This window comes from Heterocephalus glaber, unplaced genomic scaffold (assembly GCF_053883595.1).
Source record: "Heterocephalus glaber isolate CG9 unplaced genomic scaffold, H.glaber_assembly_v1.0 deba00001760, whole genome shotgun sequence".
NCBI lineage: Eukaryota > Metazoa > Chordata > Mammalia > Rodentia > Bathyergidae > Heterocephalus > Heterocephalus glaber.
The window spans coordinates 4500183-4525116 of record NW_028258457.1 but is presented as its reverse complement, the minus strand read 5'-3'; the positions used below and the strand labels follow the sequence as shown (position 1 = coordinate 4525116).

General features: G+C 58.6%; 2 protein-coding genes across 7 annotated transcripts; one reads left to right on the top strand and one right to left on the bottom strand.

Annotated features, from left to right (window-relative positions):
- Window positions 1–727: 727 nt before the first annotated feature.
- Sppl2b (signal peptide peptidase like 2B) lies at window positions 728–14036 on the bottom strand. Of its 6 annotated transcripts, none has more exons than XM_004865876.4 (15): window positions 13889–14036; window positions 9064–9183; window positions 7760–7942; window positions 7317–7406; window positions 7024–7163; window positions 6598–6740; window positions 6415–6511; window positions 5672–5788; window positions 4825–4906; window positions 4643–4717; window positions 4473–4535; window positions 4255–4354; window positions 3812–3889; window positions 3052–3212; window positions 728–2321 (listed from the first exon to the last, which is right to left on the bottom strand). In XM_004865876.4, exons 1-15 carry the CDS (start codon window positions 13943–13945, stop codon window positions 2052–2054), a joined length of 1776 nt encoding a protein of 591 aa, XP_004865933.1. In that variant the 5' UTR covers window positions 13946–14036; the 3' UTR covers window positions 728–2051. The 6 variants fall into 6 exon arrangements, with proteins under 6 accessions (XP_004865933.1, XP_021100569.1, XP_004865932.2 ...); XM_021244910.2 differs by having other exon boundaries at window positions 2988–3212; window positions 13889–14035; XM_004865875.4 differs by having other exon boundaries at window positions 6598–6737; window positions 13889–14035.
- Lsm7 (LSM7 homolog, U6 small nuclear RNA and mRNA degradation associated) lies at window positions 14012–21316 on the top strand. The gene is made up of 4 exons (XM_004865878.4): window positions 14012–14097; window positions 14548–14638; window positions 19595–19666; window positions 21095–21316. The coding sequence occupies exons 1-4, from the start codon at window positions 14092–14094 to the stop codon at window positions 21235–21237; spliced, it is 312 nt and encodes a 103-aa protein (XP_004865935.1). The 5' UTR covers window positions 14012–14091; the 3' UTR covers window positions 21238–21316.
- The last annotated feature ends 3618 nt before the right edge of the window (window positions 21317–24934 follow it).

Sequence of the window (24934 nt, the reverse complement as noted above, 5' to 3'; positions counted from 1 at the left end):
AGACAGAGTCTTGCTATGCAGTTCAGGCTGGCCTTGAACTGTGATTTTCCTGCCTCAGCCTCCCCGAGTGCTGGGATTACAGGTGTGTGCCACCTTGCCTAACTTGTCTGCTCTTGAGATAGTCTTGCTAAGTTGCCCAGTCTGGGCTCAAACTTGTAATCTTCCTGCCTCAGCCTCCCAGACATGCACCACTGCTCCCAGCTTCACATTTTTAATTTTCTTAAACACTCAAAGCACTTTGACATGTGAAAATGCTGAAATTCTAGTTTCAGCTGTGACTTTCTTTTTGTTATCCTGGGGATGGAACCTAAGACCTTGCACTGATCTACATCTGCAGTCCTTTTTATTTTTTGAGACAGGGTCTTGCTAAGTTGCCCAGGCTGGGGTGAAACTTGTGATCCTCCTGCCTCAGCCTCCCAGAGTGCTGGGGGCCAGATGTGTGCTACCACATCAATCTGGCTTATGATGCTCTTGAGTGACAACAGCACAGCAGTTGTGACAGCCCACCTGGCCCATGGAGTGACTACTGGAACTGACCCTGGGACATTCGGAAGAAAATGAGCTGCTAGGTTTCCTTCAGGTCCGGAATCTCCTCAACCAGGACCCTGCATGGCACCGTCACCCCAGCACTGCCACAGAGCTGAGAGCTCACTGTGGTGGCTCTGCCTGCACTGGGCCAGGGCAGCCTCCACCTGCCACTGCACACATATCTCAGGGAGGCAGTAAATATCAAAAGCTATGTTTACTCTTCAGATCCAACAGGAGCAAGGCAAAACATACAAACGGAGACCCCTCACATCCGAGTAGAAAGCGGCTTCAGTGAAGACGCAGTCCGATGCAGAAGCAGGGCGCCCGGCCATCTGGGTCCCATCCCTGGCATTCACAGGGAGAAAGGTCCCGTTGCTCTTGTCCCCAGGTCACCTGTTCTTTCCAAGAAACACAGCATTTTAGGGGAACTGTCCCGTTTCTCTCCTCCGTCCTTTCCACTGGAGACTCCCAGGCCCCTGTGGGCCGCAGCGGCTGCAGGGATGAGGCGCTGTACAGTAAAGACGGTCCCGCCTGCTCTCAACACTGTCCGCGCAGAGCGGGGCCCAGCGTGGAGGGCGCCACCTTCACTGTCTGAGCTCAGTTCTGGAGGCTGCGAGGAGCGGGGCCCCACCCCCGTGCAGGAGGCCAGGCTCTGCCGCCTGGAATCTGGGAGCAACATGCAGCATCCCCCGGGGACCGCCACGCCTAGGAGGTAGCCCGACACAGGCAGCTCTGTCCTGGGGCCCAGAGAACCCCATGGGTGAGGTAGAGCACAGAAGGCTGATTCAGGATCATCCTCCCTCGGTCCAGAAGCCCTTGGCTGCTCTCGCCTGCTGCAGCCAGGGACAGAGCTGGGTGACCCACGGTGGTCCCTGCTGCCCGACCCTCCCCGGGGGCAGTGGAGACCCGAGCCGCACGGTGACCACCAGACTCAGAGAGCAGCGACCCTTTATTAAAGGAGGGAGGTGCTAGGGGTCTGCTCCGGGCCCGGGAGGACCACGGTCTCCTCTGCTGGTCCCCGGCTCCAGTCTCCACTGCAGTCGGAGTCCTGAGCTCCGCTGGCCTCACTCCACGCAGCTGGGGCTCGGGGTACCCTCTGCCCTGGCCCACCTCACACAGACAGTGGTGGCTGCTCAGTACTCTGTCCCTCTGCTGCCCGGAGCTGCACCCCGCAGGGAGGACAACCCCAAAGGGAAGCAGTGGCAGATGAAGCACCAGATGCGGTGGCCTCGGCCGCAAGCAGATGGCACAAGCGACCAGGAAGAGGACCTGATGGAAGACTGCGGAGCTGGAGGGGCTGAGGCGGCCAAGCACACAGAGGAGGGCTGGAGAGGCCAGGTGCAGCCGGGCGAGGGCAGGAGGGCCACCGGGCCCCGCCGGGGACTGAGCACCATGTTCGGGGCCGGCGCGGGCCTGGCTGGCGGGGGTGGCCGTCCTGCGTGTCCTGCAGGCGCCAGCAGCCCCAGCATCGTGGTGTGGTGGAGATGGCCGTGCGGGGCCTTGAGGGCTTGGCCGCCCCCTCCCTAGGCCGAGATCCCGGGCTGGGTGGTAGGGCTGGGCGAGGCTGGGTCCTGGCCCACACACTCTGGGGCGCTGGGGGCCCGACTCCTGGGCTCCTGGGCAGGCCCGGCGGCCCCTTCCTCCTCCGACGCAGATGGTTCTGGGGGCTGCTCCGTGGACAGGGGGCCCTTGGCCTGCTCTTCACCTGGAGGCTGCTGGGGGCAGGGGCCATCCGAGTCCCTCGGAGGCTGGGGGCTGTCAGCCGGGGCCCACGGTGACTGAGGTAGGTCTTTCTGCAGGAGAGAGGCTGTGGGTGACACGGGCACAAGCACTTGGGGCAGACCCTTGGCAGGGGTGGCAAAAACTGCTACTCACAGGCCACAGGCAGGGTGAGGGAAAGATGGGGCTGCCCTGGAGGTGGCTCAGGGCCAGCAGGAGGCCCTGGGGAAGGGACCATGCACTCACCAGCAACCCACTCACTCCTGTGGCACAGTCACTGCCAAGCCCTTGGCTCCAGGAGAGTCTGTGAGTACCAGGCTGGACACGGGGCCAGGACAGCTTGCCCGTCCAAGTGTGGCCCATCCTAGACAGTGGCCTGGCTCTTACTATAACCCCTCAAACCTAGCCCAGCAGTGCCCTGCAAGCAGCACTACCTAGCGAGGCAGTGTGTCCACCCCAGGGACAGGATGGAGGACACGGACACCTCTCTCCTGCACGGCTGTAACAGCCCTGCGCTGGGTCCCCATGGTGGGGATAGAGAAGGCCCCTGCCCATGCCAGTGGCCGTCACTGCCTTTCAGAAGCAATGCTGGCAAAGAAAGTGTCAGCCTTGGGCCACGCCCGGCCGATGGGACCCATGACTCACCCCCACAGGGACCACATGACCACAACCCAAGTGAAACCCTCTTAAAGCAGGGGCAGGGTGGGGCTTAGGGGGAACATGAGGAGGTCTTACTCAACTGTGACCCAGTTAGGGCCCATTAGGCTACTACTCCTGCAGACAGTCATAGAAACTGGTATTCACCGCAAAGCCACTGCCCGTCCAGAAGGCGCCCAGCTCCCGGCGCCACAGGGCTATCGCGAACGATGTCACCAGCATGCAGGGCACCAGGTAGAGGAGCGCAGGCTGGCCGCGCTGCATAAGTGCCAGCGCCACAAACGTCACCAGGAGGCCGATGCCGTAGGCTGGAAGGATGAGGGGTGAGGAGCAGCAGTGTCACTTTGGGAAGTGCCAGCCAGGCACCCCGACCCCACCCTCAGGGATGCCGTGCACAGGGCAGAAGCATGAGCAGCACAGCAGGAATGGGAACTAGAGGCAGAGGAGTGCGACATACCACATGTGGGTGATGGGCCCGGGAGCCCCCGTGTGGGACACCCCTCATCCCCAAGAGCCAGGTGGGGGATAATCACACAGACTTGGATTTTGTTTTGTTTCTACGGTACTGCGGATGGGACCCACGGCCTTCACACTGAGCTACATACTTAGCCCTTTTTAAGTCTTACTTTACATTTTGAGACAAGGTCTCACTATTTACTACATTGCTCAGGTTAGGCTTGAACTTGCAACCCTCCTGCCTCAGGGTGACAGGCGTGTGCCACCATGCCAAGCTGGAAAATACTGAGAGACAATCTGTGCTCAACAGAAAACGGTGATTCGTGTATGTAGTTCTAGCAACAAATGGGGAAGGTAGGCAAGAAAGACAAGAAAACAAAGGAGAGAAGAAAGAAAAAGAGCCAACTGTAGGAGCCAGGACGGGGCAGCTTTCCAGCACTCGAGTACCCACCGATGGTGCTGGCCACAAAGTAGACCCTGGAGGACTGCACCTGCACGTCGAACCTGTGGCAGTAGGCCACCAGCAGCCCTGCAAGGGGACCGCAGCCTCACCGGGGGCCCAGGCCACCTCTCCGGACAGTCTGCTAAGGTCACTCTCCCGCCAGCTCAGCACAGGGCTGGGATGACCCCCTGACCCTTGGCCCAGCATGGCATGCTTTAGGGCCGCCACGGGCAACCCTGGAGGTAAGGGGCACTGGGCAGACCTCCACCCTCTGCCCTCTGCACCAGGAGGCACAGCCCACCAGGCAGAACGACCGCAACACAGATGGGGCCAAGACTGCTCTGAGCAGGGGCCACCCCTATGCCCTCCAGAGCCTCCACGCCACCACCCCAGCAGACAGCCTCAACCCCAGCCAATCAGCTCCATGTCCCCCAACCCTCCAGCCTCGGCACCTGGCACCAAGATGTCTCCGAAGCCCAGGAGGGAGAAGGGCCGGTCACACAGGGCCAGGGGCGAGGAGTTCAGCCTGGGCACCTTCAGGACCATGGGCAGCTGCAGGAGGGCAGAGGAGGACTCTCTCCAGGCCTGTACCCCCGCCTGGCCTGGGGGGCCCCTGCACCTGGCTCCCCGTCAGACCCTGGGCTGAAGCCACACAGTTGGGGTGACACACCTTCTCGTGGGTGGCTGAGTCTGAAGGCCCGGTGGCCACCTCCACCATGATGCTGTTCCCACTCTGCACAGAAGGGGCCACATCACGGTGGGAATGGGGCAGAGGGCAGGGCAGGGCAGGGCAGGGCAGGGCAGGGCAGGGCAGGGCGAGGGAGGGTGCTGGGCACCTACCTTGGTCAGGAAGGGCGTGATGAAGACGAAGAAGACATCATAGATAAAGAGAACCAGCAGCAGCAGTGTGCAGGCCTGCAGGAAGCAGTGTGTGAGGGGCTGCCCAGGACGGGGTCTGAGCAGCTCCAGCCAGGCCTCAAAATGGTGGGGACATGCAGCATCCCCTCCTGGCCACACCTCACCTTGAAGGTCGGGAGGCGGATGGTCTTCAGCATGTACAGGCAGAAGGCAATGCCGAGCGCATCCTGCAGGACCCAGGCCCACCTAGAAGGCAAGGCCTTGGTGATCCGGGACACTGTGCCCGGCTCCAGCAGTGTGCACAGAGGCCACACTCTGCATGGACGCAGGGTAAGTGTGCCTCACCCTGGCTGGGCCCTGGCCTGGCGGGGCGGAGGTGGGGGGGGGGGGGGGTCGCTGCCTGGCCTGGGCCTTGCTGTGAGTCTTTGTGTACAAAGGACTCAAAATATTTTCTTGTCTTCCTCCTGCCAGTTAAATCTGTTGGGGCTCCAAACTGTACCAGAGCCAAGAGCGCTCGGCAGCCACGCGAGATGCCCAGGGAAGTGCCAGATGGTGTCAGCGACAGCAGTGCAGCTGGGTGGGGACAGGCGGCTCCGTGGAAGCCAGCCTGTGGCAGAAGCACTGCCATCCCCACACTGGCAGGTATAAGCAGGAGGAGGGGGTGTCAGTGGAACCATGGGCCTGCAGCATATGAATAGGGGTCACAACAGGCACAGTGGGGGAACAATGGTGGCACTGGGCCAGTGTCCCCCCTGCCTGGGGGCCCCGTGGAGATTGTGGACATTGAGGTCAGAAGGGTTCACGGCATCTCCGACCAGATTCCAATCAGGGCTTAGGGGGCACCCAGCCAGCCTGAGATGAAACTGGACCCAGGGCCGGCGGGGCACCCAGGCCAGCGGTGTGGGCTGGGGACAGGAGCTGAAGCAGCTCCAGGCAGGTCTCAGCAAAGGCAGAAGGTGCTGCCAGGGCATCTGAGGACAGGGGAGGGGACCCAGGAGCAGCAGCACTCACTGGTCCTCGTTGCGGAAGATGCCCCACACCACGCTGATGGCCACGCAGAAGAGCGCCAGAAGCAGCATGCGGGCCTGGGGGCGCTTGTGGAAGTAGGGCAGGCTGTTGTCAGGGACCCTGGTGGGGAACCACCCATCAGCACCTGGGCTCCCTACAGAGCCCTCATCATGGGGCCCACCACCCCGGCGCCCAGCAAAGCTCCTGTCCCCTCCTAAGAGCAAAAAGCCAAGGCAGGCAGGACAAGGGGTGCTACGCTGTACCCACAGAAGCCCCACTGCACCAGGCCTGCCCTCGCCCAAGCACAACAGCTGCAAGGGTCTCCTTGAGGGCCCTCTGAACCCCATCTGGCCTTGCTTCAGCCCCTCAGCTATCCCCAAGAACATACCAGCTCCTGGGCTAGGGCCTCTCTGCACCCCTGGCCTGCGGGGTACTCTGACAAGGTGGGTCTGCAGCTCCAGCGGTGACCCATGGGCCCTGAGAACCCTGGGATAGCTGGAGGAGGGGACCCTTGGGACCTGCATCCCCCAGATGGCTGCTGGATAGGATGCAGGAGAGAGGGAGGCAGCCTGGGCCCAGGGGTGGGTAGCAATCCCCAGGACAGCACTCGCCTCTCAGCTCTGCCCTGCTCTGGGCAAGCACCGAGTTAGCGCCTGCCCTATGCCCTGAACCATGCCCGAGGGGCTGGGGCCGCGGGAAGGAGGGGGCCTGGCACCTCTAGGGTGGAGCATATGGGCTGGGCTCACCTGCACCCACAGCAGGGCAGGCGCCGCACACAGGGCGCCAGGCAGCTGTAGAGGCCGGTGGAGGAGGCCAGGCAGAAGATCCCAATGATCACATAGACTGCACAGGGAAGGGCAGAAGTGAAGGGCGCAAGCCCCGCCAGCCCCACCTCCCGCCCCCCGCCCCCCAGCCTTTGCGGGGCACACCGAGGTGGTCATAGAAGTAGTAGAGCAGCACCAGCATGGAGCAGCACATGACCACAAACACGCAGATCATGACGGGTGTCACGTCCACCGCCTCGTCCTCCTGCTTCTCGGGCCCGTCATCGCGCTTGTGCTTCATGTACCTTCTTGGAGGACAGCGGGCTCACGGGGCGCTCAGGGGAACCCTCTCCCTGTGGGCAGCTCCCAGGCAGTCACCATGGGAAGCGCAGTGGGCAGCACCTGCACTCTCCCAACCCTTGGATCGCTGCTCCAAGGACCAAGCCAGGAGCCCCAAGTCCCCAGGAGGGGACCCTGCCTGCCACGCCCCACCCTAGCGATTGTCCTAATGGGCACCTCCAGTGCTCCAGCTCGGTGAGGTGCCCCCCGCCCCCTCCACACAGTGGTGCATGCACGTAGCCCTGCGCTCACTTCTTCACGTCCCGGCTCCCAGCCCAGTAGCCCCCGAGGGCAACCGTGCCCACCGCCATGATGAAGATGATGACCATGTTGTAGTCCAGCACCGGCTCGCTGGGCGCATACAATGCCACCCGCACCTTGTGGCCGAAGCTCTGCCAGAGAACACGTGGCTGAGCAGGGAACCTCGCCCTCCACACCCCAAGTGCTCCAACCCAACCAGCAGACTCGGGGGGAAACGTGCAGGCCCAGCCCTGGGCCATCACCCTCCTCAGAGCCCGGGACAACATGGACCAGATGGGACCTACCCGGAAGATGTCCAGCATGTCCTTGTAGCTGAGCAGGGCTACAGGAATACCAATTTCCTCATACTGCGTCTTGTTGCCTCCTGGGGGAACCTGGGGCCCAAAAGGAGGAGGTGTAGGGCGTCACCCCACAATCCCAGGGAGCAGAGTCTACACAAGATAGGGGCAGGTGAGGCCCACAGGCCCTGGCCTCTGCAGTCCCTAGGCCGCTGAGCCCAGGTCAGGCTAATGGCCACTGACAGGTTCCAGGCCTCGAGGAGGGGGTCAGGCAGCGCTGTGCCAGGCTGACTTGGGGTCTAAAGTTACCCAGAGGCCCACCCCAGGCTCTGTTGGACTGCAGCAGGCCCCAAGGCCACACATGAGGTGAACTACAGCAAAGAACAGACCCCTCATTTGTGCCTCGCCATGCTGCCTCTCATGCCCATACTTGGTGCCACCAGCCGTACCAGCTTCTCCTTGCTGACCACAAGCAGCCCGCGGGCCCCACTGCCCTGTGCCAGCCGCACTTTCTCGTAGAAGGTGCAGTTCCCTCGGGCCACCAGCGGGATCTGGTTGCTGAAGCCACCAGCAGGGAGGTCGCTGGGGGAGCAGAGCAGGGAGGACGACCAGTCACCAAGCTGCAGGAGAGACTGGGGAATGGGGGAGGGTGTCACGGAGGATCCCCAGCCACCGAGTCACCAGAAAGGACGCCGCCAACCCTCCAGCACCAGGCATAGGCCAGGCAGCTCTATCCTGAAGCCTCCCGGGCTGTGCAAGGGCTCAGCCTACTGCAATGGGATGGGAGGGGCCGTCCCTGAGGATCCTATGAGTGGACAGTGGGGTCCTGCGTGTGGCCCTATCTGCCAGGGTTTCTCCTGCACGGAGCCCCAGTGGCTGTGAGGTGAGGCTCCAGGCCCAGCATCCACACGGGACAGGGCCAGGCTGGGGCCCAGGGCCACTATCCAGAGCACAGCCCCCACTCTGGCCTCACAGCCTGCAGTGCCCCTGAGAGGCCTGGGAAGCCCCCTGCCGCCCAATGTGCACCCACTGAGAAACAAGGTCACCTCCTGCCTTGGGCCCAAGTCAGGGAGGTGCTGCCAGCTGTGTGGCCTCAGGAGAGCCTGGCTCTCCTCTGGGGGTCCACGACAGCCAGGCCTCATGAAGCCCCAGCCAACACTCGGCCCATCCTCCTAACCTCTCGATCCATCTCACAGGACCGAATACGTCCCCACCACGCACCAGGTACCACATGAGGCTGGACAGGGCCCCTGCTCTCAGACCTCACAGCCCAGCACAGGGCAGGGAGGCGGGGACACCTGCACATGCACACGAGACAGCTCACAGACTTGGGCATTCGATGTGCACCCCGCACTCACACTCATGCCTCCACACACACGCACTTGCAGACAGAAAGGGACAGAGATGTGACCATTTGGAGAACGGGCCTTCCTGGGTCTGTTACAAACATCACAGGAGGACAGGCACGGTGAGGAGTGGGGGCTGCACCTGGGAGGGAGGGCAGTGTGGGGAATAGCAGGGTGTGCACCTCCTCAAGTCCAGACCCTGCCCTCTGCTGTCACTGCCCTGGGACATGGATGCTGGCACAGAGCAGCAGAAATGGCACCAGCAGGCCTGGCCGGCACTCCTGCAGGCCTCTCTAGCACCCACAGCCTCTGGGCAGCTTTAGTTCTTGGCCAGGAAACCCAAGGTCCGGGATGGGGGCCTCACGTGACCCCAGCCCTCTCGCAGGCCAGGGCGCGTGGGGACTCACCGCCTTGCCCAGGTCATGCGGCAGGTGGGCCCACTGTGGGTTGTACAGGATACAGTAGTCCTTGCCTCTGGGGACGGCAATCTCAGACACCACGTGCACCATGCCATACTCACAGGCCACCTGCAGCAGGGACAGGGCAGTCAGATGGACTCCACAGGGCACAGGACACCTTAGGGGAAACATCTATGTTCACAAGGTGGCTGGGGTTGCGGTCCTCTCTTCGACACATCTTACGGTTGAGAACACCAGGGAGGAGGGTGCCAGGGACAAGCCCGCCTTCCCAGGGAGATTAGGTCTGGGACCATGGCTGTGTCCTGGGTCAGCAGGAACAGGAGGAAACCCAGCACCTAGGAAGAGGACTTTTGCAGGGGAGAAGGGTGTCTGAAGTTCTGGCCCTGGCCCTGGCAGTCACTGTGCTGGGTGAAGTAGGAGGGCCAGATGAGGTTCCCACACCCCGGCGGGTCTGACCATGGGTAGGTTTACAGATGGTCCTATGACCGGCCCAAGAGGCACAAATCAGAGGGGTCCCTGTCCAGCACCCCATCAGCTCCCAAGGAAGCAGAGCATGAAGTGGACAGACCAAAGGGCCCAAGGGCAGCAGGCACACTGGGGTGGCCGGAGCTGTACCCATGCTCCAGGGGGGCCTGAGGCCTCCCAGCAACCAGGGACAGAACCACCTAGCCACAGCAAGGTCCCCAGGGCTGCCCGGCTTCCACTCCCTCCCACATCCCTACCGGGTACTGTCCAGGGACAGCTGGCCTAGATCCGAGCAAGAACCTGGGAAATGGAGGGGTGCTGTGTGGGACCTTGGCACAGCAAGGGTAAGTGTTCACACCAGGACAGAAGCAGGACCCCAAGACAGGGAGACCCCAGCCTGGGACCACAAACTCCTCTCCTGCCGATGTGAGAACACTACCTCACACAGCACGGCCACCTGCTCGTCTGCCTCCTGCCTCCTGCCTGGGCCTGGCCAGGCTCCCACCAGCTCAGGCCGAGCTGGGTCTGCCTGTGCCGCCACCCTGACAAGGACACTCTCTGCCTCACATAGGCCCAGGGAGCCTGGCCAGTCCCAACTGCAGAGGCCAAGGGTCCCACACGCCTCGGCAGCCCCTTGGCCTTCTTGGGGTAGAGGGCCTATCTGCACCCTGGGCCCCCTCTTGTTCACTCCTCCCACAGGGCTGTGCGCTCCTCAGGACACTCCTGGTGTTCCCTGAGGACCTCCACACAAACAAGCAGGCAGTGCCATTGGCCTGATGATGCATGGACAGGCGCCAACCTGTGCCTTGCTGACGAGACCAGCACTGCAGGGTCCATGATGTCACACCAAGTCCCCTGTTCCACAGGTGGCTATCCCAGGCTGGGGCAGTGAAATGGGGGCTCTGACCTGGCCCAGAGTACCCATCCAGGCTAAAAGCATCTTGTCTGAGGCCCTAACCACCTGGAGGGGGCAGCATGTGAAAGCCCATGCCCCCAAGGCCCCATGGCTCCCTGGTCTCCACAGCCCACAGCTGACACGGGCTGCATGCTGAGCACCTCCAGCTGCTGTTCTAAGGCCCCCATGTTCCCTGAGATAACGACCCTGTGAGCCTTCTGCGGCTGCTGGCTGTGTCCTGGGCACCAGCCTGGAACAGATGAAGGGGGCCACTGTCACCAGCACTCAGGACCACAGCCTGAGCCCCAGGCAGGGCTAGAGCAACTGGCTAACAGTTTCTTCTCCTACCTCCTGGTTCAGTCCCAGCCCAAGCACCTCTCCCAATGCCACGTCCTTCCCCTCCTTCAGGTGCCCCCATTGCCTTGCCTGACTAAGGGCATCCCTCCGTGTGGCCGCTGGTGCTAGACACCCGTGGGTCCTTCAGATGGGTGCACCCGAGGTCCAGGACTTGGCACCAAGGTGCAGGACCCTACCCACCTCCCGTGTCTGTTAATAAAGTTTTATTGGAACATGATCACCTCTACTTCTGTGCTGAAGGTCCATGGTCTTCCACTCACCGACAGAGGGGAATGGTGGCAGCAAAGACCACAGGGCCCAGAGCCAAGACTACTAGCAGTCTGGCCTTCCGAAGACACAGCCCAGCCCTGTCCCACGATTGGGGCTGTCACTGAAATGCCTTTTGTGTGAAACAGAAATAGACAGAACCATTTCTCTTTTAAAAGATCATTTAAAGGCACAAAAGCACATTCACAGATATCCCACCCCCATAATCTGCAAAACTGGTTTTCCATTAAAAAAAAAAATAAGCCCAAGCTTTTGGCAGCCACCAGGAAAGCGCCTGCTCCCTTTGATGAGTTCCGTCCCTGCTGTGCTAAGAAACGGGGAGGAGGTCTTCAGAGGACCTGACTCAAGAGGTGCCCGACTCAGGACCAGGAGCCCAGGAGGGGAGGACCACCCAGTGTGAGTGCCTGACACAGCCACCTCTGGGGCTTCACAATCACAAAGCAGATGGGACACTTGTGGGGAACTGAGCCTCACAAGCACAACAGTGTGCAACTCTGTCGGTGGGGTCTCCAAATTGTCACGAGGAGCAGTCTCCCTCCAAGGGGTCTCCAGTTCCAGCAAAGGACCAGGCTGCCTGCCCAGGAACAGGGGGAGGTGCATACAGCTGCAGAAACCAGATCTCCTGCCCAGGGTCCCCACATCTGAGTGCATCTAGGACTGCCACCAAGCAGCGGCCCCGCCTAGAGGATAGCTGGTCCCATTCTTGGGCACCTACCCCTCTCCAGACCCCTCCCCCACCCCCACTTTACAACAGATTCCAGGAAGACCAGGAGGACTTGGAAGGCACTTCCTTGTTCCACCCTCTGGATAAAACTTAAACTCTGCTGCCCAGGACAAAGTTCAAAGAGCCCAGCACCCAGAGCCTTTTGCCACCTGGCTGACAGGTCCAGCCCAGGCCACAGCCCTGCCCCGCCCTTTCCCCCTGCCCAGAGCTGCTCCCTGGGCCCCCTGCCTTGCCCTCTGGCTGAGGGAGAAGCCCTGGCCTCCCTCCTAGGTCAGCATGAGGGCCTCCTCTGCAGGGACATCTTTGGCCGGGGAGCAGGGGTTAGCTCTCTCTGCAAGCATTAAACCACTCTCCACACCAGCCCTAGCCAATTCCCCACTGTCCCAAAATAAATCACCAGCTCACACCTCCCAACCCTGCTCCTGCTGCCCACAATACCCTTTCTCTCTCATGCCCACCAGGCAAACTCCTATTCATTTCAGAACACCCATGTTACTGCTTTTAAAACCTTCCCAGGGAGTGCCGGGGATTTAGCTCAATGGTTCCACCGCCTGCCTTGAAAGCGCAAGGTCTCGAGTTCAACCACTGGTACCAAAATAAAAGTAAAAAAACCTTCTCAGGGAAATTGACTCCCAGTCTCTGTGGTGTCCCTATGATCCTACAGCCATCTCTCACTTCCGCTTTAGTCACATTATCTAGCGAATGAAAAGTCCCTCCCCTGGCTGGAGCAGACTGGTAGAGGAAATGTAGGCCAGCACAGGGGAAGAAGGCCAGGGGACTAGAGAAGCAGCTGGGGAGATGAGGGGTTTCCAGACAGCCTCTGAGGGTAACAGAACACCCAAGACTGGAGAGAGACCAGGGACATTCCAGGGTGACAAAAAGGACTGGAGAGCAAGGGGCCTTCAGTGAACCTCACTATCCAGGGGGCAACTTCCTAAGCAGCCAGAGGCCTCATGAATAAGACAGGAAACTGCTGGACGGCCTGCAGCTGTATGTGATAAGACCTGACAAGCTTTGAAAAACATCATTTCTGCCTGGTCAAGAATGACTTGATGGTGTAGGGAACAAAAGCAGGCACAGGGAGACAAAGCAGCTGCTGGGACCTACATCAGAGAGATGTTGATGGGCTGCACAGTGGAGGTGAGAAGCAGTCTGGTTCGGGAGAGATATCTTAAGAGTTAAACTGTACACACACCTGTCATCCTAGCACTCTGGGAGGCTAAGGCAGGAGGATCGAAATTTCGATCCCAGCCTGGGCAACTCAGTGACGGCCTGTCTCAACAATTTTAAAAAGGGCTGGGGACATAGTTTAGTTCAAAGACTCTGGGTTCCATCCCAAATCAGAACTGTAAAGAAGGGTCAAGGTTAAGGGCTGCATTTGTAGACTTCGAGGAGCCTCACCCCCTGAGCGCCAGAGCCCAGATCTGGAACCCCACTACATACTTAAACACGGTGTGCATCTGCCACCCCTGCTGCAGGTCAGGGTAAGGCCCTGATACCCTTCTCACTAAATGACCCCTGGTCCCCACATCCTCTCCAGGACCCAAAAACTACTAGGCGCTTATGCCCCCTTTTGCAGAGGAGCAATTGTCGCTCAAAGTGGGGATCCCTCTTGTCCAAGGTCACGGCGTAAAAGATAGGGCGCAGGGGTTCGACCCCATTTCAGGGTTGGGTTCTTGGCTGCTCCTCAAGGCTGCCAGGTTTGGGGGAACACGGCAGACACACCCTGGGGCGCTTCTTGCAAGCACTGGGGTGGAGACCTAGTTTGCATTGTGCCCATTCCGCATAAGGGGAAATTGAGGCGCGGGGTGGGGGGGAACAGCTACCCGCCCAAGGCCACAGAGCACAGGAGGGGGTCTGTGGCGGAGGCTGGGAACCCTGAGACCTACAAACAGGGCGAAGGAAGGGTTCTGGCGACGGAAAGGGGAGGGAAAGGAACCAGGGACAGGCCCGCAAGGTCACAGCTAGGGTCTCGCCGCGCCTGGGGGGCGCGGATCCCAGAGGCTGGTCCCCACGACGGGCCGGGCGGGGTCCCACGCGTACCCAGGGACCGGGGTGACCGGCAGCCACAGCTGCGGGGCGTTCGGGGCCAACGTGGCCCTCACCTGGGCCGCGAAGAGTAGAAACACCGCTCCAAGCCGCACGAGAGCCGACGCCGCCATTCCGGCCAGTCCCGCCGCCGCAGCCAACAGCTGAGGTTTCCCAGCAACGCTCCGGGGCACCGCGTCGCGCAAGCGCTGCGCAAGCGTGTGGGGCCCGGGTCAAAGGGCGCGGCGTGGCGCCTGCGCAGAGAGGCGTTGGCGGCACGATGGCGGTGAGCGCGCGCCTGGAAGCGGGAATGGGAGAGCAGAGGGGCTGGGGACCCCAGGGGGATGTGGGAGCCTGGTGACTGTGGGCCAGAGGGACATATGAGCCTGGGACTGCAGACCGCGGGGAGGAAGGACTTGAAGACATAGGGCTACAGAGCAGGGACGTATCTAGGGGCCAGGAAGCTGCAGACCAGGGAGAAGGGGCCCTATAGATCGGGAAAATAGGGTGCTGCAGATAGAGGGTGCAGGAGGACGTGGGGCCGAGGGACTGCAGACTATGGGGACCGGGGCGATGTACCAGGGAGAGAGAGTGGGCAGCAGACCAAGGAGATGGGCTGCAGACACGGAGGACATGGGAGCCATGGAGCTCCCAATCCGTGAGACCTGGTGGCAGGAGAATAGGGAGCCAGAGACTGGGCCACGGTCCCCATTTCTTTTATTCTGCTTTCCCGCAGGACAAAGAGAAGAAGAAGAAGGAGAGCATCTTGGATCTGTCCAAGTATATTGACAAGACAATCCGGGTGAAGTTCCAGGGGGGGCGCGAAGGTGAGGCACTCTCTTAAAGATAGAAATAAAATGGGCTGGGGATTTAGCTCAGTGGTTCTGGCGCCTGCCTCGAAAGCGCAAGGTCCCGAGTTCGATCCCCGATACCAAAAAAAAGATACAAATAAAACAAATAAGGGCAGCAGTGAGGGGGAGACGGTGCAGAGGTGCTGATGTTTTTTAACAGGGACCACTTTGTGCCATCCTCCTATAAACGCTAGGAGATAGGAACTGGTCTGCCTGTGTTTCAGGTGGGGAAACTGAGGCAAAGAGAGGGGATCAAATGTAACTAGAAAGAGAGCTGACCTGTTTCTGTAGCTCCTCCCGCCAGGGGCTGCCCCAGCTCCTCACTGATTTCTTACTTCCCTTACATTGGCACTGTGGGCACTGGGGCCAGATAGGTTCACTGAGGTGGGGCATCCTGGGCACTGCAGAGTACTAAGAAGTATCCCTAGCCTCCACTTACTCCTCACCTGGAATCACCCCCAGTCTTGACAATGCAATGTCCCCAGACATTTCCCAATGTCCCCTGGGGCACAGGATCACCCATAGTTGGGAACCACTAACTCTATGGCCAATCTCTACTTAGTGGCCAGAGAAACTTGTTAAAAATGGAATCCCCTCCGCTGGGATGACACCAGTACTCTGGGAGGCTGAGGCAAGACGATGGCAAGTTTGAGCCCAGCCTGAGCAAATTAGCAACTTAATGAGACCCTGTCTCCAAATCAAAAAGGGCCAGGGCCTGGGATTTAGCTCAGTGGGGCCACTGCCTGCTTCGGAAGCACAAGGTCCCAAGTTCAATCCCCAGTACCAAAAAAAAAGAAATCAAAAAGGACTGGGACATAGTTCAGATGTAGTACAAAGGCCTTGGATTCAGTCCTCAGTACTGCAAAAAAAAAAAAAAATCTTCATTCTCCTGTTTAAATTGTTCATGGCACCCTAGTGTTCTGGAGTACAGTCCAAACCTTCTTTACCTTTAAGTGAAGTGTTGAGCTCTTGACTGTTGCATGTGTGAAGGGACCTGAGGCTCTCAGAGGCATCTATCACCTTTGGTAGTTTCATGCTCCTTAGTGCGATGCTTAAGGCTGCGTCTGACTCCTCCATGGAATCTAATGAGAGGGTGGCTCTCAAGGCTGGGTGGTGAGATAGTGAGAACAGCAGCCTTCAGTGGCCCTGGGTTCTGGCTCCAGACCACGTGGTTTAGGAGCAGCTCTTCTACACACCAGCAGTGGGACTTGAACGTTTAGCTACTGTTTCTGAGCCTCAGTTTCCTCATTTGTCATATGTTGGTAACTCTACCTACTTTTCCGGGTGGCACTAAGAAGTGAAAGGCTGAAAGCAACACTACATGTGCAGCAAGCATGGCATCAACATTTCATTTATTCAGCAGCCTCTCTGGTGATGAGGTTTTGTTTCTTTTTTTCTTTTTGGGGGGGGTACCGGGGATCGAACTCAGGACCTTGCGCTTGCAAGGCAGGCTGCAGAACCACTGAGCTTAATCCCCGACCTTCTTCTAGTTTTTTTTTTTTTTGGTACCGGGGATCGAACTCAGGACCTTGTGCTTTCAAAGCAGGTGGCGGAACCACTGAGCTAAATCTCCGGCCCTTGTTTTTGAGATAGGGTCTCACTATGTAGTCCAGGCCCGCCTTGAATTAGTGGCGATCTTCCTGCCTCAGACACCCAAGTACTGAGATTATAGGCATGCATCACCATGCCTGGTCAGTTTTTTCTTTTTGAGACAGGTATCTAGGCTCCTTTTTCTCCCAAGATACAGATGGGTGGGTAGCATCAGTCCTTAAAAGCTCCATGTCTTAGGGCCGGGGATTTAGCTCAGTGGTTCCGCCGCCTGCCTCGAAAGCTCCTCGAAAGCACCGCCTGCCAAAGCCCAAGGATCTGAGTTCGATCCCCATACCAAAAAAAAACAAAACTCCATGTCTGCCTGACCACCTAGTTATAACTTGAACAGGAGTGTTTGTTTTGTCTACACCATCCTGGTTCCTAGGCATGTAGGGTGTGTGAACAAGATGCATCCCTGCTCTTCAGGGAGCTTATGTTTGTTTTGTACCCTGGATAGCAAATTTCTGCCTATGTAGCAGGTTAAATGATGCTGACTTGTTACCTCACAATCTCTAGGCCAATGGCCTGGTGCTGTGGGTTCATGGCCCCCTGAGGTTGTAATAGAGTAGCACCTCTTGAGCCTGTCATCTCAGGCTGCAGCCCCTCTTCGAGCTCACCAGTTGTTGGCAGGACCCTGTTCCTTGGGGACAATCACTCCTGCCTTGGGGCCCTCTGCACATAGTAGTTGGCTGCTGTGCTGGTATGGATTGAGTACACATGTTTTTGGTGGCACTGGGAATTGAACTGAGGCCCTTCACACTGAGCTAATCCCTAGCCCTTTTTATTTTTATTTTTTAATACTGAGATAGGGTCTCAATAAGTTGCTCAGGCAAAGCTCAAATTTGGGATCCTACTCCCTCAGCCTGAGAGTGATGGAATGACAACTATGTGCCACCACACCCAGCCATCATCTCCCTTAGATTGACCCAGAGGCCTCTTATCAGGGACCTGAATTTCAGCTGCAGAGTTTCTTGTCATTGTCACATGACCTAAGCTTGGGAGTTACACCCTCACTCAGGGCAGTGTTACCCAGTGTGTTCGCCCCTCCTGCAATCTGCCTATGTCCTTGGCCATGCGAAGCCCTAGTGGGTTACTGCACTTGATGCTGTCCATGAGCCGAGGGGCCCAGCACAGAGGGACCCACAGAGCCAGGTGTGGACAGGCAAGAAGTCCACACCCGGGTGTGAAGGAATGTGCCAGGTGGTGGTGAATGTATTGAGGTCCGCACCCCAGACAGCCTCTGTCTACTGTGCTCTGCCGTTGCAGCCACAGACTGCACAAACAAACAAGCACGGCTTTGTGTGCAGATTTGCAGCCTAGTCCGTGCCTCAGGGGTACAGGAGCAGAGTGCTGGGGGGCAGATGCCATCCTGTGGAGCAAGTCCCAGGGAAAGGGAGCCAGTAGCACCCTGAGTGGTGTGTGGGGGTCCTGGAGACCACCAGAGGATGAGAAGAGGTGAAGGACAGCAGCCTGGCAGCATCTGGGGTTCCCAGAGCAGAAAGTCACCTGTGGAGCGGTGGCTGAGATGCATCTAGATTGCCTGTCAGGCAGGACAGGCAGGCCTGGCAGAGACACTGGGCTCATCCCTTCTCAGGCTGTCACCGGATATGGCAGATGCGGCACCTAGCCAAGGAGCCATAACCTAGGACAGCGAAGGTCCAGGAACAGAGGAGCCCAGGAGAGAAGGGCACAGCGGCTACATGCAGTGTACATGTACTGTGTGACCAGTGAGGGGCATTTCTCCAAGAGCCACTGAGGACCCTCATTCATCAGGGACCCTGCTAGGCACTGGGTTCTTCGGGACCAGGCAGAGGCCCCAGACCCAGAAGTGGAACCCTAGTGCCTGGAGCCAGGTGTTCCTGGCACCACACACACAGGGGATGGAACCCACCCAGGGCCTCGTGCATCCCAAGCAAGTATTCTGCCACTGAGCTGCACCCTCCTCCCTAATCCCCAGCCAAAATTAACCATATTTTTTGTTTGGTACCGGGGATCGAACTCAGGACCTTATGCTTGCAAGGCAGGTGCCAGAACCACTGAGCTAAATCCCCGGCCCAAAATTAACCATTTTTAAGTGTACTATTCCAGGGCATTAAGTAAGTCAACTCACAGTGGCAGCCACCACCACTATCCATGTCCAGAACTTTCTCATCTCTCAAATTGAAACTGTTCCCATTATGCGCTAAGCCCTGTCCCCTCCCCAGCCTCAGAACCCCTGAGTTGACTTCCTGTCTCTGGGTTCTCCTGTGCTGGGCGTTTCCGGTCCATGGAGCCCCACGCTGTGAGTCCTTCTGTGTCTGGGGTCTCACTGAGCACAGTGTCCTCAGGGTCCATCCAAGCTGTGACGAGTGTTAGCTTTTCATGCCTTTTTAAAATTTGTTTTTAATTGACACATGATCCTTTCCCATAGTTACGAGGTCTGTGCAATACGTCGGTCGTGTACAGTGTGTGGTGAGCAGACTGGGGTAATTAGCGTGTCTGTCACCTCACCCATCTACAGTTCCCTTGTTGGAGACATTCCGAGTCTGCCAGCTATTCTGAAATATACAATAAGTCATTGTCGCCCGTGATCATCCTGCTGCACTGCTGAGCCTCAGAGCTTGCAGCTGTGACTTTGTACCCATCACCGCCCTCCCCTGACCGCTCCTTCCCTCCTGCTGGCAGCCCAGCGTTCCAGCCTCAGTACACACTGCTGCCTGTTTTAAAATAGCTCCCAAGCTGAGAAAGGTTTTGACCATTTTTTCATTTGTTTTTTCCTTTGGTTTTCTGAAACTAGAGTCTTGCTATGTAGTCCAGGCTGGCCTTGAACTCACTATGTAGCTCATGGTGGCCCTGAACTCTTGGTGATCCTCCTGCCTCAGCCTTCCAAGTGCTGGGGTTACAGGCATGCACCACCATGCCCAGCTTGGATTTTATGATTTTTAAATCATCAAAGAAAGCCTAAAGAAGATCTCATGTCAGCATTCACGTGTCAGTGTCCACAGATAAAGTTTTTTTGGGTTTTTTTGGTACCAGGGATCAAACTCAAGACCTTGTACTTGCGAGGCAGGCGCAGTGCCACTGAGCGAAATCCCCAGCCCCTCGTAAAGTTTTATTGGCACACAGCCCACTGCACTGACGTATTCTCCATGTCTGCCTCCACACCGCCAAAGCACAGCCCAGCAATGACAGACACCAGGTGACCCGTAGAGCCTGATACACTGCCCATCAGGCCTCTGCAGAAGGTATTTGATGACCGTCTTCTGGCATCCAGGGGCCCCTTCAAGTGCCCCTGTCCTGGGGATGGATGCTGACCTCACTCCCCTCTCTCGGTTTCCTTCTCTTCCCGTTGCTTTTTCCAAGCCAGTGGAATCCTGAAGGGCTTCGACCCACTGCTCAACCTCGTGCTAGACGGGACCATTGAGTACATGCGAGGTGAGCTGGGCCTGCCCTGTCCTCCAGCCCCCTCCACTGCTTCCAGGGGACACCAGGGTGCCTGTGATCAGATGGTAGCCGGCAGGTCGGCTCCCCCCCCCATCCTGGTCCTGGGCCACTGGCACAGCCGAAGAGCCCCCCTGTAGGACTCGGGAGATCCAGCCCTGTCCGCCAGGCCTCTCCTTGACCTTTCTTTTCACCCCTATACTAGAGATGGGGCTTGGGGCCTTCACACCGAGCTGCATCCCCAGCCCTTTTTATTTATTTTTTTGGTACCGGGGATCGAACTCGGGACCTTGGGCTTGCACAGCAGGGCCACTGCACCCCACTCTTACTGATCTTTAAGCATGGTGAGGTACTCGGGCTGTGGTCATAGAGCGGTGTTTGCTGTGAGACCCCAGCTTGGCAGCTTCCCTTGGTTACCCCCTTCTGCACAGCCCCTTACCCCTAGGACCCCCTTGCTTCTCTGCCCTCAATGAGCCCCCCACTCCCGTCCTAGCCACTACCATCAGCCCCCACCCCCAGCTCAGCCCCTTTGAGCATTTGGGAACACCGAGGCCTGGAGGGAGAGGGAGGCTCTGGTCCCCGGGTCTCGTCCATGTGGCTGGGACAGGCTCTGCTGTCCTGGAAATTTCAGCATCTGAGTGCGCCATAGAAGTGGGGGCCTGGCAGGGCTTGAGGCTCCCTGTGCCACCCCCAGGGAGGCGCCTTGCCCTGGCTCTGTGCTTCCAGCTGGGTCTATCTGGTTCCCAGGACACCACGCTGGCCAGGCCCCCTGGACAACCGCCTCTCCCAGCCCAAGGGTCCTTGGGAAAACACAGGAGCTACCTGGTCCCCGCAGTGGTAGCCGTCGTCCCCCCTCTTGCAGGGCCAGCACGTGTCAGCAGCCACAGCACCCCTGTGCTCTGTACACCTGTACCCAGTGTCACCCCAGCCACCAGGCCCTGGAGCCATCGTGCCTCGTGGGAGGGTGGGAGCTTGGGGGATAGAGCTAGGGCCTGAACCACATCGGGAATCCAGTATCACACTCTAAGCCACCTGGTCCTCACCTGCTCCCAGTTCTTTGTGACAGTGACAGATTTTTAATGGCCTGCAACCTCAGAAGAGCCCAGCTCCAGCTTGCTGTCCCTCACCATGGGACAGTGTCACTGATAATAGGGTGAGCGATACTCGTCAGGGGTCCTGGGGCTCTCAGAGTCCTGGAGTCCAGGTTGCTGTCATTTCCACCCCCTGTGCACAGCCGTGGTCCTGGTGAGCCTGTCGGCTCAGGTCCCTGTGACCTTGATGAGTTCCAGAGCCAAGGCACCCTGAGTCCCCTGGGCCTCCTCGCTCCCATAGGCCCTCGTTCCAGGTGGCCTGGAAAGGTGAGGTTCCCAGGCTGCAGGTGGGTGACCGAGGCACCACAGTAAACCCCGTTGTGTCCCGCAGACCCCGACGACCAGTACAAGCTGACGGAGGACACGCGGCAGCTGGGCCTGGTGGTGTGCCGTGGCACGTCGGTGGTGCTCATCTGCCCGCAGGATGGCATGGAGGCCATCCCCAACCCCTTCATCCAGCAGCAGGACGCCTAGCTGGCCTCGGGGCGGGCAGAGAGGTTGCCTTTTTGTATAGGTTGAATTTTTGTTTTCTTAATAAAACTGCAAACCCCAAGCATTGGCACCCTGGCTCTTGCATTTCCAGCCTGGTCCCCAAGGAGGGTGGGTTTCCCCGGGACTCAGTTCAGCCCCCCAGGTTTGTTGAGCACTGGCCACAGTCTGAGCTGGGAACAGGAGAGAGTTTCCGAGGTGACCCAGGTGGGCTAGGCACTTCCGTCCCTGCCCCCATGCACCACTGGTCTGCTGCCGTCTGAGGCCAGCTCCCTGTCATCCCACACAGCAGGTCCCAGCCCGCACTGGCTTCTTGTCCCAGTGCCCCCAGTCCTGCCTGCTGTGGGCCCCAGTGAGATCTTCCTTCGGCCCTTTCTGGCTCCTCACTAGGCCAGAGTCCCCATTAGGAGCCTGCCCCCAGACCCTGCATCCCCAGAGGAGCAGCTGAGGAGCAGGTGTGTCTGATCCTCACAGGAGACTGGCACAGCAGAGAGGTATCACTTCTGGCTGTGCTAGGGGCTTGGGGGTGGTGAGGGTTGTCCAGGCAGGAACCTGCCCTTGATCCCCTATCTCACAGCTGGGGACAGGGAAGCAGGCTGGATGGGAAAGGAGCTCAGCCCCCAGGGCCTGGGTAAACTGAAACCTAAGGGCTTCGGGCTTATCACAGGCATCTAAGTCCTCATCCTTCCCCGCCCCTCCACCATCTGGCCTGGCAGAGGCCTCATGGAGGGGGCTTATCCACGGGCGTCACAGCCCCAAAGAAGGGCAGCCCAGCGCTGTGACATTCAACCCAGCAAGCCCCCACCCCCGTGGCCCTTTCACAGTGGGGAACCAGGGCCAGAGCAGGGCTGCCACATCGTGGAAGGACCGAGAGCCAGGGCAAAAGAGCTGGCTGCCTCCTGGGGAGAAAGCAGGAACTTCCCACCTTTAGCACCTGGGACACCAAGCGGGCATTGGGGGATCCCAGCTTTTCTCACAGAGACACAAGACTTGTTCCTGTGCACCTCAAAACAGCCCCCCAGGGCTGGGGATGTAGCTCAGTGGGGCCACTCCTGCCCGGCAAGCACAAGGTCCTGAGTTTGATTCCCGGCACCAAAAAAACAGCCCCTCAGAGTGCCACACCCACTCTGTCAGCCCCAGTGAGCCAATGGGGGCAAAAGCCATCCTGTACGACGCAAGTCCTCAGCTCCCATCTCCCACCACCAGCTGGGAGGTGTAGGGTGAGTGTTCCAGCCTCTCCAGTTCCAACTCAGGCTCAGGGGGGAGACAATATCCTATCCACAATGTGGACGGAGCCTCGGCCTAAGAGCAGCAAGCCCTGTGCCCAAGCCCAGAGACAAGCCAGATGGCATGAGGCCCAGACAGACACAAATCCCAGGGACTAAGGCCACACTCCTCAGAAACAGGCCTAAAGTGAGCCACATGTGGTGGTGACGCCTGTCATCCCACCACTCTGGGAGGCTGAGGCAGGAAGATTCCAAGTTTCAGCCCAGCCTGGGCAACCCAGTAACTTAGGAAGACTTGTCTCAAAATAAACAAAAAGGGGAGAGGGGGTAGCTCAGTGGTAGAGCACTTGCCTAGCATGGGCAAGGTCCTGGGTTCAAACTGCACTACTGCAAAAAATATTTTTTATGCTACTACATTTTGGGGATGTTTGTTATGCGGCAGTAGATCAAGAACTTCCTGATAGAAGGCTATGGCAAATTACCAAGGATGGGGGAAGTTTAGCACAATAAAATGTACGGTATAGTATCATTTATTCCATTTACTTAAGACAATGATTTCTAAAAGATTGTATTTTCTGTCCATTTAAATGTACCAAGGAAAGATCTAGAAGGGTCCAGGCCCACTAGGATTAAAGATTCTGGTCAACAAGGGGGCATCAGCTGGCTCTGAGAGTTTTAATATTTTAAAAGGAGAAATTTAATATTTAATGTTTTACTTTTAATATTATATTGAAAATTTAATATTTTACAAGGAGTAAGAGAAGAGAAAGGAGAGGAAAATAGAGATTTAGACATGGAGAGGCAGAGTGGGCAGGGACTCCTGGACCGGAACAGGAGGGAAAGGAAGGCACAGAGGCAGCAGGTGACATCGGATCCCCTAGCTCTCCCGCCCTCCAGCCCCACTATAAATCCCTGCCCACCTTGTCCCCGAGTCTGCGCCATGGCGATGGCAGTGACGGGAGGTCACCCCCTGACCCCGGCCCGGGTCCCCCCCTTCCAGCTCCCCGCCTGTGGCCCACACCAGCCCCCCAGCTCCATGCGGGGACTGCGGCCACCCTGCCAGGAGCCCAGCCTGCTGCACGTGCCCACGGTCACCATGGGCCTTGGCCTCCGGGTGCTGGCCCAGCAGCCTCGGGTCCTGTTGGAGGAGGCCCTGCTCTGGGAGACAAGGACAGAGGTCCCCGAAGACCCCAGTGTGAAGTGGGCAGAGCCCAGTGTGACCCCAGACCTGCTGGAGACCCCCAGAGCACCACCTCCCAGCAGGTTCTGGAAGCCTCTGAAGGTGGACGCAGTCTTAACGTTATTGATGGTCAGCGCTTTCCCTCCATGCCCAGCTGCCTGCCTCCAAATGCTTTGTTCCCTTCACTTGATCTTAGCCAAAAGGCCGAGAAGCGATGATGCTTTTTTCCCTTAACCCTGCCTCAAGACCTCTGGGGGGAATCTTTGTTGTCACCCTCATTTGCAGATGAAGCTGCTGAGACCCAGAGAAGTCAGGCAAGCTTTCCAGAGGTCACACAGCCTAGACTGGCATGGAGGCGGGGTGGGCTGCCCAGCACCTCCACAGCCACCCTTCACCTGCTCCATCCACCAGGCCTCCTGCCACCCCTGCTGGCCCTCTCCCTCTCTCAGTGGCAAAAGGAGGAGAAGGGGGAGGAGGGGGGAGAGGAAGGGACAGAAGAGCCAAGAGCGGGGACAGAGAAGTCACCTTGCCTCCCACTACAGGTCCCCTCCTGCCTCTCCTGGCCCAGGGGAGGCCATGCCCCAGCCCCAGAGCACCCTCAGAAGGACCCTGAAGGACCTGCACCAAGATGCGTGGCCCAGGACCCCCCACCGCCAGAGCAGGAGGCTGCCCCTTCCCCGGCCTCAATTCCCTGGTCAGTGAGATGGGAGACAAACCGGACTTCTCCTGAGCTCAACCGAGGACATGAAGAGAAACAGGTTGGTAAAGGGGCAGCTTCCAGCCAGCGTGGAGCGTGCACCTGTCATCCCTGCGCTCTGGGAGGCTGAGGTAGGAGGATGGCAAGTTCAAGCCCAGCCTGGACAATTTAGTGACTTATCGAGACTCTGTCTCAAAATACAAAATAACGGCTGAGGATTTAGCTCAGTGGCACTGCACCTGCCTCGCAAGCACAAGGTCCAGAGTTCGATCCCCGGTACCAAAAAATAAAAAATAAAAATAAAAAGGGCTGGGGTGTAGCTCAGTGTGAAGGTCCTGGGCTCCATCCGCAGCACTGCAAAATCAGCAGAAGGGGAGGGCGCTTTGCAAATTTGAAGGGCTTTGGGATCCAAGGCAGCGAACTGAACTGAGGATACTCCCATAGCTATCCTGCCCGAAGGCCAGGCTCCATATCTCCCAGGGGCCACTGTCCCCATCCCCGCCCCCCGTCAGTCTAGCAGCCTTGTGAGCTCCGGGTGGAGGTCTGTGGCTTGCACAGGACAGGCTGTGCTGGTCCCAG